The 15,822-nt window shown below is 28.8% G+C and overlaps 1 protein-coding gene across 7 annotated transcripts; it reads right to left on the bottom strand.

Moving 5' to 3' along the window:
* Positions 1-1,358: 1,358 nt before the first annotated feature.
* LOC107065759 (choline transporter-like protein 1) lies at positions 1,359-15,199 on the bottom strand. 7 transcript variants are annotated; one of them, XM_089172723.1, is made up of 18 exons: positions 15,133-15,172; positions 13,881-13,946; positions 5,614-5,732; positions 4,831-4,944; positions 4,506-4,654; positions 4,334-4,411; positions 4,133-4,223; positions 3,947-4,010; positions 3,632-3,740; positions 3,411-3,534; positions 3,173-3,292; positions 2,948-3,070; positions 2,766-2,872; positions 2,417-2,673; positions 2,021-2,187; positions 1,810-1,902; positions 1,629-1,721; positions 1,359-1,538 (listed from the first exon to the last, which is right to left on the bottom strand). In XM_089172723.1, exons 2-18 carry the CDS (start codon positions 13,900-13,902, stop codon positions 1,485-1,487), a joined length of 1,884 nt encoding a protein of 627 aa, XP_089028849.1. In that variant the 5' UTR covers positions 13,903-13,946; positions 15,133-15,172; the 3' UTR covers positions 1,359-1,484. The 7 variants fall into 7 exon arrangements, with proteins under 7 accessions (XP_089028849.1, XP_089028848.1, XP_015175216.2 ...); XM_089172722.1 differs by having other exon boundaries at positions 13,881-13,991; positions 15,133-15,149; XM_015319730.2 differs by having other exon boundaries at positions 1,810-1,899; positions 13,881-15,199.
* Between the last annotated feature and the right edge of the window lie 623 nt (positions 15,200-15,822).

Genomic DNA, 15,822 nt, shown 5'->3' with positions numbered 1-15,822 from the left:
ATTAATTTTCTTTTTATTATTTTAATTGAATATTTTCTCAATCCTTTCTAGAATAATTATAATATAAAAATCACGGCATTATTCTTATCATTCGGAGAAAGAGAAATTCACACGTGAGTATAGAAATAAATCATATTTATATATATATATATAATTGTATTTTTCTTAATCTTATCGTATAATATTAATAATAATTTTACTTAAACGACATTAATAATAGTAGTAGCATATATATGCGAAGTATAAATAATAATAATAATAATAATAATAATAATATCTAAACTTATATTATACTCGTACAATTCTTAAATGTAATTGTCGTACATATTATTTTCAATGGACAAATAATACATGCGCTTATGGGATTTAAAAGAAGAACTAAAATAGCAATATTTTTTTGTCGTTTTACAATAATGTAGTATTATCAAGATTTATGGAATATTATTTACAATGCAGTCTGTATGATCACAATAAGGTTGGTTTCTTTTTGTTGTTGTTCGTTAACGTATACATTTGTTGTAATAACGAGTATAAAATACTCTTATCTCATGGTAACAATACTTAACACACGAATAACGAGATTATCGTTTTCGCATTGATAAAAATATTTGTGCATTTTGTTTATAGAAAAAAAACAACAAAAATTAATGTATAAATGTATATAAAAAAAAGGATATATATTCAAAAAGCGTTTTCTCGCACTAAGTTAATTGGACAAATTATTATTTCGTTTATTGGAACTTTAACTTTCCCACCCATTCTCTTCTTATTCGTTTCTATTTCTGTTTTTGTATTTGGTTTCGATTCTTTCGTGTCTTCTTTTTTTAATCTTACATTGTACGCATTTTATAAATACATGCTTTAGGAACCAAAATCGAAGTTTCATTTATAAAACTATTCATCGTTCGTTGATATATGTGAAACGTTGTAAGAAAATAGTATATTTCGAACGAAATTTCAGCAATGGCGAAATATTTCTTTTGTAGTAACGTGGCAGAGATTCGAGTAATAGATTTTATTACTACAGTCTTTTTTTATTTTTTTGTTTGTTTGTGTAAAAAGAAAAAAATCTCTCTCGTAACTCTATGTTAGATTTATTTGACCATTTGCGTTTTTTATTCGTTCGTGTATTTTGTTGGTATAATCTTTGTATTTTTTCTTCTTTTTTTTTTTTTATGTTTATCGTATCATGTTCATGTCTTTTATCTTCTTCTTTTTTTTTTCTTTTTCTTTTTCTTTTTCTTATTATTTTCAACTTATTTCTACAAAATTGTGCTAAAATGTTATCTCAAGAAGATTTTTTTAAGAAGAATAATTATTATTATTTTTTTCATTTGTTCGTTTCTTTCTTCTTTATTTCTTTCTTCTTCCTTATATTTGTGCCTTTTTTTTTTTTAAAAAGAATTAAAAATCCGAAAAAAATCACGATTTAACTCTCGTCAAATATAAACTGGGTGATTTTTTGGATCATTGACAACAGGGTGTCATTGAGTTTCGTCCAATTGACGTAAAGCTTTCTTACTATTTTCCACGAATTCCTGTATAATAAAAAAATATATATATATATTATTTAAAACAAAGGATAACAAAAAAAAAATAAAAAAGAGAAAAATGTATTTAAATTTTACCATCAAACCACGGCTCATAAAGTATGGTCTACTAATTCCATCATTTTTCGCACAATCCTCGCAAAAACAGAGGAATATTGAATCAATGATCATCTGAAAATTAACAATAAAAAATCCCAAGTTATAAATAAATAGTTTTAAAAATTTGTTTTTTTTTTAAATCATTAGATTATTTACTTACTTCATAAATTGAAATGAAACAATGGGATACGAGGAAAGCCAATAACCCTGCGAGGGCAATTGGCACCCATGGATGTTGCAATCCTTCTTTCTTCTATGCAAATAATATGTGAGAGAAAAAAAAAACAACTTTTCTTTTACACAATTCTCATGCAAAACTAACTAACTAACTATAACTAATGTAAATGATAAAAATATACAATGATTTTTACCTGTATCAAATAAATACCAGTTATAACTGTCAATACAACTACCAATACTTTTCCCAAAAACAATACGAAATCTCCGACACTGTTGATAGCTGCCACTCTTAAAATGTTACTCGATAATGCTAGAAAAGCTTTTCTACCACCGGTACAAAAATTGCATCCGTATATTGCTAACAAACAATTACAATAAATACAATATAATTATTATTTTAGAAATATTATTGCAATATTAAAGTGAAACAAAAGTTCGTACATTTTTTTATATTAATATTTCACTTATATATTTTACTGAATTTATAAATAAAAAAAGAAAAGAAAATGAAACAACACAACAAATGAACGAACTTTTGATTCAACGAAACGTTGATTATAAAAATAACAAAATAAATTGAACAATACCTGTTTCGATATAAGCATTTCTTGTGAGAAATTTGAGTGCACATTCGAAACACCATAGACAACATTGACAACACCATAAAATAGCTTTTACAAAACTGTTGTCAAATTTCTTCAAAGTATTTTGAACGAAGGATATCATAGCTCGTACCAAACGAACAATTCCAATGATCAATGCACCAAATGCTATTGTACCCAAATGATATCTCACGAGATATCCAAATCCTTTTGTCACAGTCAAAGATAATTTTTTCTTATCTCTAAAAATTAAAAATCAAACAAATCAATCAATAAATTAACATTTTTATGCATTGAATATATTGATAAATGAGAAGAAAAATGTTTTCTTCACCTGGTGAAAAACCAACGTGCTACCGAAAGTGCAACGACCATGTGTTGACAACCGAGGAAAAATTCGCATAACACGAAGAAAACGAAAAGATTGTACCACCTGGCAGCCTATAATAATAATATTATTATTAATAAATAAATTATTTACAAATTTCGAATAGTTTTTAGAATAATGATACTTACTATCAAAAGTCCATCTTTTCTAAAATGAATTCCCGTTTTATTTTTATAAACAGTACCAGCACTTTCTATCCAGAGCATACAATAAATCCAAGCGAACATAGTTATGCCAACGAGTAAGTACGTCTATTGAAATAATTATAATATTTTTGTTGAATATAATTAACATATAATTATAATAGTTTATACATATAACAAATTGATAGAGGACATTGTACGAATATTCACATAAATTGGTTGAAGAAGTAAGGCAGGCATGGAATAAACTGCTTTTCCAGCTTCACGAAATAATTGCATTACCAATGCGATCCTTTTTCTCATTACTAATACTATCAGTAACGTCAATACCTGTTTTTAATGATAAAAAATACAATTCAAATATATTATTGTCTAATTTTCATGATATAATAATAATAATAATAATAATAATAATAATAATAATAATAATAATAATGCAATGACTAACCGTGACGAGTGACATAATGATTGCATAAATAAAATATGCTTGCAAACTGGAATCTTCTTCGAAATTTTCTTTATCAACAACGTTCTTTGATTCCAATTCTTTTTTCTCTTGGTACCAAGCCATCCTGAATAATAAAAAAAAAAAAAACAATAAAAAAAAAAGACAAAATGATGTTTTACTTGTAAATAAAAAAATAAAAAAATACGATTTGTATTACACACCATAGATAAGTTGTACCACCTATACATGCAAGTATGACACCAATTAAAACGATATAAACAATCCATTGTACCATGTAACGAAACGCTATCAGAATACCAAGAGAAAATGCTGAAAATGATTTGAACAATTAATGGATCATAATATACTTGGGTTTGAATTTGGACGATGACAGGAATGATATTAATGACAATCATGATTTATAGCTGACGATGATGATCATGATCATGATGATCATGATGATGATGATGATGATGATGATGATGATAATGAACGATAACGACGATGACGAAGATGACATTGATTAAGTCACTAACCAAGTGCAATTAAACAAAGATACATCAGTTCTCTCCATGCCACTCTTAAATCAGTTGATACTTCCTAAAATAATCATCAAAATATTATCTATAAATTAATTTATATATTATTTAAAATAATTATATTAATTATTTATTATAGATATATTTATTGTTTAATCCAATCAAATTAGAATTGTTACTTACTCTATAAAAATTTTCTAATCCAAGACTTTTAACAATAGATGTTACCGTATCCGTTACTTTTTTAGGTATGCAACGATTTAAAAATAATATTCTGCAAACATATATAATTAATTTTGCTTTTTCATGTTTTTTTTCTTTTTTTTTTTTTTTTTTTTTTTTTTATAAATTTGACAAAGAATGTCAAAAAAAATTTTCACTTACAAATGTTCCGGATCGTTACATTTGGCTACGCACTCGCGAATTTTTGTACCATCGGATAAAATATTCATTTGCAAATATCTACGATGTTAAAAATAAATGACAATAATGTTTACAGATTGTTATTACAAATTTATATGACAATGTCATGTAAATTTTACTGATATTTACTTACGGCAAATTTCTGTAATCTGCACCCTTGCAACTAAATGCTGGATTAGTTTCCTTTGGCGTGATACGTCCGCAAACGTTTCCGCAATTATCGTATCCGTATACTATACGATATATGTCACCATTTTTCACGGCATTCGTTATCATAAATGCCTTTTTTGGTTTTATATATTTTTTTTTTTTTTTTTTTTTAGAAACGGAAATTGTAATTAAAATATAATCAAATCAACGTGTGTGTATATATATATATATATAAAGGTTTTATATGATTAGAATAGAATTTAGTATATAAGTATTTTTATCTATAGTATATGAAAAATAATACTTACAAAACCTCCGAGTACTGCTATTAGAATAATTAAGGTAATCAAATCTGTACAAGATCGATCAGTTACAAATATTTTTTCGGATCTTCTAGCTGCCATTTCTTCATTCTCAGGAGTCTAAAATTATCAACATTTAATAACAGCAAATTAGTGAAATTTAATATTTACATCCTATATACTTGACACCCCGTATATTTGACATTCTGTATATTTGACACCTTGTATACTTCATATATATATATATATATATATATATATATATATATATATACTTTTCATTTCCGTTCGCAACTTTCACGTAGATAAAATGAAAAAAGGTTTTATTCTTTCACCCTTCTGTGATGGCCAACCCTGTTTGGTCATCGCGATAGTAATCCAATTAGATTAATGAAATGATTTAATTACATTTTCTTATTAGCCGTGTATATACGAATAACATCTATACATATGTATATACGTATGTATTATAACGATCCAACGAATGATTCATTAAGTTTATTACATTCTACTATCAACGTTATTTATCTACATTACAAACGTGTAACTAATATTCAAAAATACTTTTCACGGAACATTATAATTGATAAGTTTTGTTAAGAGATTTTGATAATGTAAATTTCAAATGTAATCAACGATCAAAAGAAATTTGAATTTTCATCAACAGTATCGATGTATTTCTTTTTGTATTAATATTTTACCGATAATTTATATTATCAGAGTATTTTTTTTTTATTTTCCTCGTAAATTAGGGACGTGGCGTATTTTCTTTTTTTTTTTGTAACTTACCCTAGGTTCCACCTTAGAGGAGACCTCGTCGGAACATCCGCAACAACCCATCCTCAGAGAATTAATCGAAACAGTTTCCTGTACACGTGCTACTTCTTGACGATTACCTTCCTCCGTACCTACAAATTAAAAAAAAAAAAACAAAAAAACAATAACAATTGTGGCACACGTATGCAATTTATAATTATCATAATATCGTAGTATTATTAATAAAATATTATATATGTAAGATGTTTGAAAAAATTGGTTAAATCTTTTTTCTACCCCCAAATATAAAAATAATATTAATAATTATTAAGATAATAATTTATTTGTATATTTTTATATTTTAATAGAAAAAAAGAGGATTATGTGTTTCATGTTAAAAGAAATTTTAATCGAATTTAAATTATTTAGTAAGAATTCAATTATAAAATATTCTTATCACTTGTTACCATGTGTAATTGAGAACCAATAGTCGAAGTTTGATTATAACAGAAGGATTATTTTTAACTGATCATATATAAAGATCAATTGATTATGATAACTATAGCTGATAACATTATTATCCGTGATTACAATAATAATCGAATCTCACTGTACTTTAAAGCTTTTTAAATAGCATATTGCATTTATTGTTTTATGTTGTTATATTAACAGTGCATCATTGGATACATGTAACATCTAAATTCACAGCCACATATACTACTTACAATAATTTGTAAGTAAGTATTTACATTTTTTGAAATGTTACTTGTATAATCATTCTAAAAAAAAATTATTTACTTGTTAAAATATAATAATCGTATAAGAGAGTTCCAAATTTATAATTCAAAATGTTTCATCTCGAAAACAAGGCATTGGTTATTTCATTTTTTATATATTTGAATAATGATAAGCGTGTTAGTTATATATTTTCACATTTAATTTAACATGACACTTTTACTCGACGTATGTACTATATATATATGTTGTCTTTGGAGAAAAATTTGCGGACTCGTGTTCAAAGAAAACAATAGGAAAGTTATCGAGCGACACGTATGAAAGTGGGTTATTGGTTCAGCAGATAAGAATGCTTTCCTACCTATATGCAGGAGTAGTATGAAGGTAGGTTGGTTGCAGTAGAGTATTAAAAAAAGGACTAAACGTTAAATCCAATTCACTTAGTTGAAAATCACATTTTACAATTCTTTCTAATCGATACAATTTTCAATCGATTTTAAACAAAAAAAAAAATAAATAAAGCTAACAAAAAGATACGTTTATTATAATTAAAATAATTTTAATAAATTTACAAATAATAATAAAAATCGTATCAATTAAATACTTTCGAACAAATTATGGCTACTCGAATAAAAAAAAAAAAAAAAAAAAGAAGAAATGTTAAAATTAGTTGTTGAATTTTTCCATTCGTCACGGAACAATAGTTTTCCGATTCATTTACGACCGAACGCATCGAAAAGTTGCAATTGCAGTTGTAGTTGCAGTTGCATCGATAGGTTGAACAAAAAAAAACACAACACCAGGGATGCTGGTTGACTGACTGTTGTTACCGACGACTAGCTAACTGCACTCTGAACCGTTGTGTTTTTTTTCTAAGAAAATAGGTAAAACAAAAGAACAAAAAAAAAAAGAAAAAAGAAGAACAAAAAATCTAGACAAAGAAAGAAAGGAAAGAAGGATGAAAATAAATAATCGTGAGGAAGATCCTTCCGATGATATTTCCGCAACGAATGACGACACACAGTCATAGTTATCGATCGATTTTTCCACGTAATTGCAGTTTATCGTCAGTTATCTCGTTGTGCTCTTAACAACCCCTCTTCTCCCCCACCCCACCCCCCCATCCCTGACAGTGAACATTTTTCTAAACCTTTTTCTTTTTCTTTTGTAAAAATTTCGAATTTTAATGATTATTATATTTTTAACAGAACCCCTTCTACTAACCTATCCTCCCTCCTCCCCTCTTAGTGAAAATTTAATCCAAATTTGTCCAAACCTTTTTCTTTTTCTTTTTTTTTTTAACATTTCTAATTTTAATTATTTCTTATGTGAAATGAAGTTAAAAAGAATTTCGTGACACGGTAAAAGAACGTCAGAATACAAACCAATGCATTACTCACACACGCACATATAACACATACACAAACACACACACACACACACACACATTAAATTATATTTGAACTCGTGCATCAAAGAGATCTCTCTTGGTATTTATGACTCACCGTTGTTCCTTGACGCCATGGTCGTTTAAAATCAAGAAGAAAGAACAACTAAATGGGAAAACGTCAAAAGTCCAATATAATAAAAGAAATTATTTCTTCACAGTTAATTATTTATACAAAAAAAAACAAAAAAAAACACACACACACACACAACTGAAACTTTTCTTTTCTAATAATTAAAAAATAGTGAAGAGATGATCGTTCGTTAGTTTAATGCGATGATCAAAAAAACCAACGCGATTTATGTAGCTTCAGCACCACACACACACACACACACACACACAATAATAAAAACACAAAGAGAGGTCTTTTTTTTTATCTGCGAAATTCAACACAACACAATCGGTGTTGGACTGATGAGTTCAGTGATGAGAACCAATGGAAATAACGCGATAGCTGACTACGTTTGAGAAAGCTGATACGATAAGAAAATCGATTGATCGTTTCTTGATCGGTTTAATAAAAAAGAAAAAAAAAATTTACAACGATAGTAAACATTTCTCGGAACATTATCCAATGAACAAGTTCGAGGAAGAAGATGATGAAGAAGAAGAAGAAGAGGAAGACAATGGTTGTTGTTGGTAGTGGGATGTTTGGAAGATGACTGCAGGAAAACTGTGTACTACGGTTCTTCTTTTTCTTCTTCTATGAGTTGAACGCACCTGGTGCATCCAGGTTAAGCACGGTTAAGAATCGGTTTCCCCTTCCCTTTTTTTCCCCCTTTCAGTTAGTGTCCCTTCCCTAACCTTTTTATACCTGATATAAAGCATACTATTCTCCTACTCTTCTTTTTTTTTTTTTTCTTTCATCGGGATTGGGGTTCGAAGTAAAAGTTAGTTTGGGGGAGAAAAACTGATGAAAAACATCCATTTCCAGATATTCTCAGAACATTTTCATTTTTACGAAAATCAAAGATCGAACGAAAAATAATATTGAAGTATTATATTACAGATATATAATTAATTGGTTTGTTCATAAATAGAATCGATGATTAAAAGACAATGCGTGTTTATCGTTATAACAAGTACTCATTGATGAATCATTATCGTATCAACTAGTTCGTATACTTTAAACGACTCTGAATTAATTCTTTTTTTTTTTATTATATATCATTTATAAGTATCATTCACGTGTTAGACTTTTCTAATTAAAATGTTATTATTATTTAAAAATGTAATTCTAGTTCTTGTTATTACGAGATAAGACGATGCCAATGAAATAGAATTAAAAAAAAAAAAAGTTAAGAAACCGGATTGATATAAATAGAGAGAGAGAGAGAGAGAGAGACAGAGAGAGAAAGGGATAAAAAAAACTTGAATAAGAAAATTGTGTCCGATTGAACGATTCCACAATCAGAGAATCGTACCAGTTTCGTAATCATGTTGCGCAACATTTCCTTTTTCCTCTTTTTCTATCTCTCTCTCTCCTGCATGCATGCATGCATGCATTGTCATTGAAAAGAAACCCAACAAGCCGTCGAGTAAACCTCGTGTAGGTAGTAACCCACTCGTGTAAGAGTGAAAATAATTAACGTTTTGAACAAAGGATCATTGTAGGTCTACTTTAATTCGTTTTTTTTTTAAGTGCTCGTCGTCGTAGACGAAATGCACGAGTATATGAAATATATATATATATATATATATATATATATATGTAACAACAAGAGGGCATGGATTATTTCAAGGAGTATAACAAGTTGGCAAAAGGCGTGCCTCCGACAACCTGTCGCTCTCGTCCCGAGTAGAGGTACTCAACTTTGCCCTTGATACAGGATTAGAAAAAGATCTATGAAAATCCCCCCTTCCCTTACCACTTGGTGGTTGGATTGGTCTATCCATTGTGAAAAGATTTCAATCGCATTAATAACATTACTAATTTCAACCCACGATTTGGAATAAATTTTAATAGATAAAAACGAATTGCAGTTGAATAGATTAAAACTTCAATTAGATAGATAATAGTAACAACAGAGTTTCTCAATTACTAGTAAGATAATCATAATAATGTCATTAGTATGAAAACAACAAATGGATCGTTCAAAAGTAATTAGTGGATAAATTCAACGATTTAACATAAATTATAAATATATAAACACGAACCTAGGATTTCAAAGCTTTTACGAAATGATAACGAAACTACTTTGTGTAATGTCTGTCACACGTTTTCTCAGAATTCATTTGGAAACGTACGGACGTACGGACTTTATCTTGTTATTTCCGATTCTCCAAAAAACCACAGGACGACCTTACCCTTTGCGAATTCTACGTTTGCGAAAGGCTGTCAGTAGACGATAAGATTAGTTTGTCTGGTACAGTCATCGGTTTAAATAATTTTACGAAAGAGATTCTTTCTCTTTAGTAATGTCAATAATTTAACTAAAATAATAGAAGAGAATACGGGATAAAGAAAACAATTCATGATATTATGTTATACTTAAGAAGACTAACATTAATTGTGCGATCAAGAAATGTACTTCTCGAACGAGAGCATACTTTTGATAAAAACATTAGATACGTTCTCTCAACTTGAAAGCTTATCTTTATCTCTTCTTTATTAAAGATTATATAAGATTATGAAAAGCAAATATTAGTTCGTCTTATGACGTACTTACATAAATACTAGATCGATGAATCGATGTGTGATCACGAATAAAAGTAAATTACAAATGTACTTACGTTAACTTTAAAAAATCGTATTTCCCGCGTAAAACGGCGCCATTGTTATTAACACTATTTTTTACGATCACGTGATTAGTTAGTATTTTACTTGAATACACATCGGGCAGGAACGTTTTAACGTTGTTTCAATATTATTTATAATAATGTAATGTTTATTAAAACAAAACTTTATTATTAACAAATATATATAGAGATATATAGTTGGTAAGTAAAAGGAATAGTCGCGTTTCAGTCGAGTACTCTCGGTATACTAACCACGAAAGAGTATTATAACATACCTCCAAGCTGGAGAACGATGCCACTCTCTCTTTCCCACTCTTTCTTCCCAATGTGTTTTGTTTCTCTTTCTTTCTTTCTACATGATGACACATGCACGCTTGCCTGCTTTTATACCACGTTTCATGACTCTCTTTCTTACTAACTACTACTTCTACTTCTTCTTCTTCTTCTTCTTCTTCTTTTTCTTCTTCTACTTTATTCTCTTGGCTTGATCTTTCTTACTTTGTAAGCTATTCCTAACACAAGCACAATTATCTTCACAGTCAGCAAGATGCAGCTGATTATTCAAGGTTCTCGTATTTCACCTTTACATGTGTGTATATATATATATATGTTTATATAAGTACTACTTACTTATATTATTAGTCAAATATGTAGCAGATATTATACCTATGTATATATGTGTGTACGCTTCTCAGATAATCATTCGACATTGCTCGGGATTTCATTAACGGATGTTCGAGAATGTAATTACTTCGTTTGCAAATCCGTTATTATTCGTTTAGGAGTTACATATACATATATACATATGTACGTACTCGTATTATCTTTGTCCCAGATTTTCTTACGACAAAAAAGACCATGAATTTTATAATACCGATTTAATATCTAATTTTAATTTACTAATCGATTTTCATTATTATTATATTACTCGATCGAATTGACAGATCATCAATCACTCTGATGTAATAAGATTTTAATATTAATTCGAATAAAATGAAATTTCTTCGTCTTTTCTTTTATTTTTATTTTTTTTTTTTTTTTCACAAAAACCGCACACACGTTATTTTAGATAAAGACTCCCTCTTACATCGCTGTTTACCATTTATTCGCGTGCAACTATACTAACTTTTATACGGTATATCTTTCCAAACGAACAGTACGTTTATATTTTAACAGACAAAGCCATTGGTGGTTCATTGACCTAAGTATAAACAACACGTTTTTATCTATTATCCTTTACCGATCGAGTGAGTCTTCATGCGTGACTTTACTCTAACGATCGGTATCGACATGAATCTTTTATTTCGATCATGCACACATGCATCTTTCGATCGAAAAACTCCTAGAAATATATCGATTATATTTTTTAATTAGTTCCATCTTAAATATATATATAGATATATATATATATATATCGATATTATCATTGAAAATTGACGTTCTGTAAAATAAAAAATGTCTGACATTTTGAATGATCCAATTCGATTCGGATCATCATGAGGTTAGTTTATATAAGAATGTCATTTAAATTAATCAATTTATTGTTAGTTTTTTTCGTAATATCTTTTTTAATGTTTTTTACAATCCATTCATTGTCTTTTCATGCGAAAATCGAGAACGAGATAATAATCTTTCCTTATTTTCTCGTAGCTTTTCATTTATAGAGTTACATTTTATACCGTGAAATCGGTATTCGAAAGATGGCTCATAGCCAAAGTTAGCTAGTCGAAAATTAGAACATTAACACACGTACAAAGTATACGTCTATGTATATATATACATACATTGACATATTTTTGATTTCCTTTACTTTTTCCTTTTTTTTTCTTTTTTTGTTAACATCATTAGAAGACTAGATCATAATATGTCCATTTGGTTAATCGTTTCAAGGAAAAAATAATTCTACGTAAAATATCGATTAATTTTGTGTTTTCTTTTTTTTATTTATTTTTTTTTTTTTCATTATTATCGTAAAAGACGAAAGAAAGTTGCATAATTATAAAATATTCACAAAACATGTTAACGTACAACAACAGGAAAGGGACATTTATCGATTACGTTTGTTCTCGAGTCATGCTTCGTACGTTTTATATGATAAGTATCTTAATTGTAACACGATTCCCATAGCATTTCATTTTCTGGAGAAATTATATGTCGCTGATCGATCACGATCGATAAACTTAGTAGCAAACAATGAAATGACTCGTATAAATAAAACGATAACATTTTTTGACATGCGTTAAACATATTAACGATAACTATCTTCAAAGTGAATCATTTCTAATGAAAATGTTGATTAAAATAAATAAGAAAAAAGAGTTTCTTACAACAGCTTTAACCCTCAAGTACGAGAAAAATCAAAAGAGAAGAAACAAACAAAATATTAATTCTCTAGGGACCCTGTAGGAGGGACGCGCCAAAGAATTTTGGGGGACAGGAACTTATGTAGTCACGTGATTGCGCGCGAATAAATCAAACATTTTAAATATTATAAAAGTTGTATATAGTAATAGTGAATAGTGTAGGGGGTAGAGTGGTGAATTGGTTTGAAAAAATTCTGAAATAATGAATTGCATCAAATACAGAAACAAATGAACCACATTTAATAATAATTACAAAATAATTATTAAAATAGAATAGGTTACACAACAAAAATTATTATAAATTCAAAAAAAAAAGAAAAGATTCAATTAAGTTTGATTTGATAAAAGGCATTAGAGTATTTTGAAATTTCAAAACAACTTATAGGAATTTATACAATTTTGATAAATACAATTATCTACTATATATATATTATATTTACAATTATTTTAATCATTCGTACAATTTGTTTTTAATTTTCAATATTAATAAATCAGCTAGGATTCCTGGGTATTATATCTTCATAACTAACCACAGCCGTTATTTATACATACTAAAGGATAAACATAACTGCGCGTTGCATCGGATGCTGTCCCCCAAAATTTTCAGCCAATAGCAACCCCAGCAATATGTATGGCGCGTCCCTCCTACAGGGTCTTAAAATTCTCTTACTAGTACTGCCACCTAACAGGACAACGTAAAAATATATTCCTCCAATGATAAAGTCGCATTATCCTTCGTGTACTATCAATAATTTATCAACCGTACAATGGAAATACATCGGATAAAAAATGGAAGCCATTGTTCAGGGGTTCATGCCAAATTTCAATACGTAAAATTGTTTTCTATCTTACATCATTGCCAAAAAAGAAAATAAAAAAGGAAAAGAAACGATAAGATCATCCGTCATCTTATTTATTTCGAGTTCAACGTAACACGTAAGATATAGAATATATCTATAGAAAGTAATATATATATATATATATAGTACATATAAGAAGACTTCATTCACACTTACTGTTCATTGAAGTCATCTCCATCGTTGTAGTTGTTGTTGTTGTTGTTGTTGTTGTATTCGGGCAACCTTCCAAGGATTTCTCTCTTTATATTTATCTTTATTCTTATCTTTCTATCTCAAAGATGAAATAACGAGAATTCAAAAATAAAACGTTTTCCAATCACTTTTCTTTTACATTGAAGACCATTTTTGTTTTTTCGCGAATAAGTTTGGATAAAAAATAAACAAATGAATGAAAAAATAAAACGAAGCAAAATACAAAAAAAAAAGAAGAAGAAGAAAACGTGAAATAGGTTCTTTTAAACGTAGTTTAAATTTTCGATTAGTCGATTTGAGATAATGACAAATGAAAATTTGTCTACTATTCAAAGAAAATCCGAGAAAAGAAAAGAAGTGTTCTATACTCTACTACTCTCTTTCTGTTCTATCGAACAGCCGTTTGATACTCTCTGGACCGTGAGAACATGATGCTTGAAGCTTCACGAAATGTGTATCTCTCTCTCTCTCTCTCTCTCTCTCTTTCTTTCTTTCTCTTTCTCACGATACCAGCGCGGTATACTCTTCTTCCTACGTTATATCGATCCAAACGCGACGATACCTTTCGAGTTTATGTTTCTTATATCTTTAAACGTAATGCGAAACTTCATTATGTACTAATTCGATCTAATTCTCATTTAACATTTAATGAGAAATAATTAGAGAGAGAGAGAGAGAGAGACAGAGAGAGAGAGAGAGAGTAGAATTGGTTTAATATATCGGGCAAAAAAGAGAAAAAGAAAGAAAGAAAATTAAGTCGAGATTAATGAGATCAACGAGTAATTCATCAACATGTATAATACAAACATGTTTTTGAGGAACGAACGAACAGAAATTTAATCATCTGAAAAATTCCCGTATAAACACAATTTATTTCTTCTTATACGTTTAACGAGATTTGCTAATTATCTCATGGTTCTGTATTAGAAAAAAAAAAATAAAAAGAAAAAAGAAAAAGAAAAAAATGGAAAATAAAACGCGTTTGTAAAAACAAAATAAAAAAGCGAGAGAGAGAAAGAGAGAGAGAGAGAGAAAAATAATATTCGATCTCGCATAAATCATTTTCTTTCATTCTCTTTCATTCTCTCTGACGAATTTCGAAAACGTTTTTTGTTTTTTTTTTTTTTTTTAGAAAAAAGGAAAAGAATTGAATCGTTGCCAATTAAAACGTATAGGTAGGATAAGTTGCGTCAGGGATGTTACGGTCGGTCCTTACCGATTCGTACTGGAAATTTGCGGAGGTAAACGTTTATCTTACGTAAACCCTTCCCTCTTTCTTCCCACCCCTTCTTTCCCACCCCTTTTCCTCGAATCTTTCAAATACGAAAATGTGCAACGTGACGAGAACGCAACGTGGATAACCCAAAGATAGAAAAGGACACGGTGATATTTCAATATTTCGCGTGTTTTACGCGCAAAAATATATTTGTGTCAGATAAAGAAAGAGAGAAAGAGAATAAGATAAAGATAGTGATTGACAATGAAGAATTTCAATAGTTTACTTTAAACAAAATCGAATTGGTTAGGTTCGACACGAAACGAAATACTACTGGAAGGAACTTCCACAATTTTCATCTATATAATATATATATATATATATATATATATATATATATATATTTTTTGTTCATCTTTCTCTTTCTCTCTCTAACTCTTTTTATTATCCTCCTACTTTTCTCGTATCCAAGCAACACAACGAATATGTGTACGTTCGCGGGCACGCGCACACATATACCAATTCGTTCGTTCGTTCGTTCTATCTCATCATCGATCCATATTCCAAACTGCGTTTAACGAAACGCAGACTCTAAACCACGATTGGACCAAATCTCTCAAATTATCTTTTTCTGCTTCTTCTTCTACTTATTCTTATTCTTATTCTTATTCTTTTATTTCGTCGTTGTTA

The sequence above is a fragment of the Polistes dominula genome, unplaced genomic scaffold (assembly GCF_049000335.1).
Source record: "Polistes dominula isolate Pdom_NZ unplaced genomic scaffold, Pdom_raw_medaka contig_23, whole genome shotgun sequence".
NCBI lineage: Eukaryota > Metazoa > Arthropoda > Insecta > Hymenoptera > Vespidae > Polistes > Polistes dominula.
This window is presented reverse-complemented; position numbering and strand designations above follow the sequence as displayed.

Coding starts and splice junctions, on each gene's coding strand:
- LOC107065759 (XM_015319728.2), bottom strand. CDS start 13,902: ATGGAGATGACTTCAATGAACA. Junction 3,741..3,946: donor TCTTTGTTTAATTGCACTTG/GTTAGTGACTTA, acceptor AATCATTTTCAG/CATTTTCTCTTGGTATTCTG. Junction 2,873..2,947: donor GAAAAGATGGACTTTTGATA/GTAAGTATCATT, acceptor TTATTATTATAG/GCTGCCAGGTGGTACAATCT.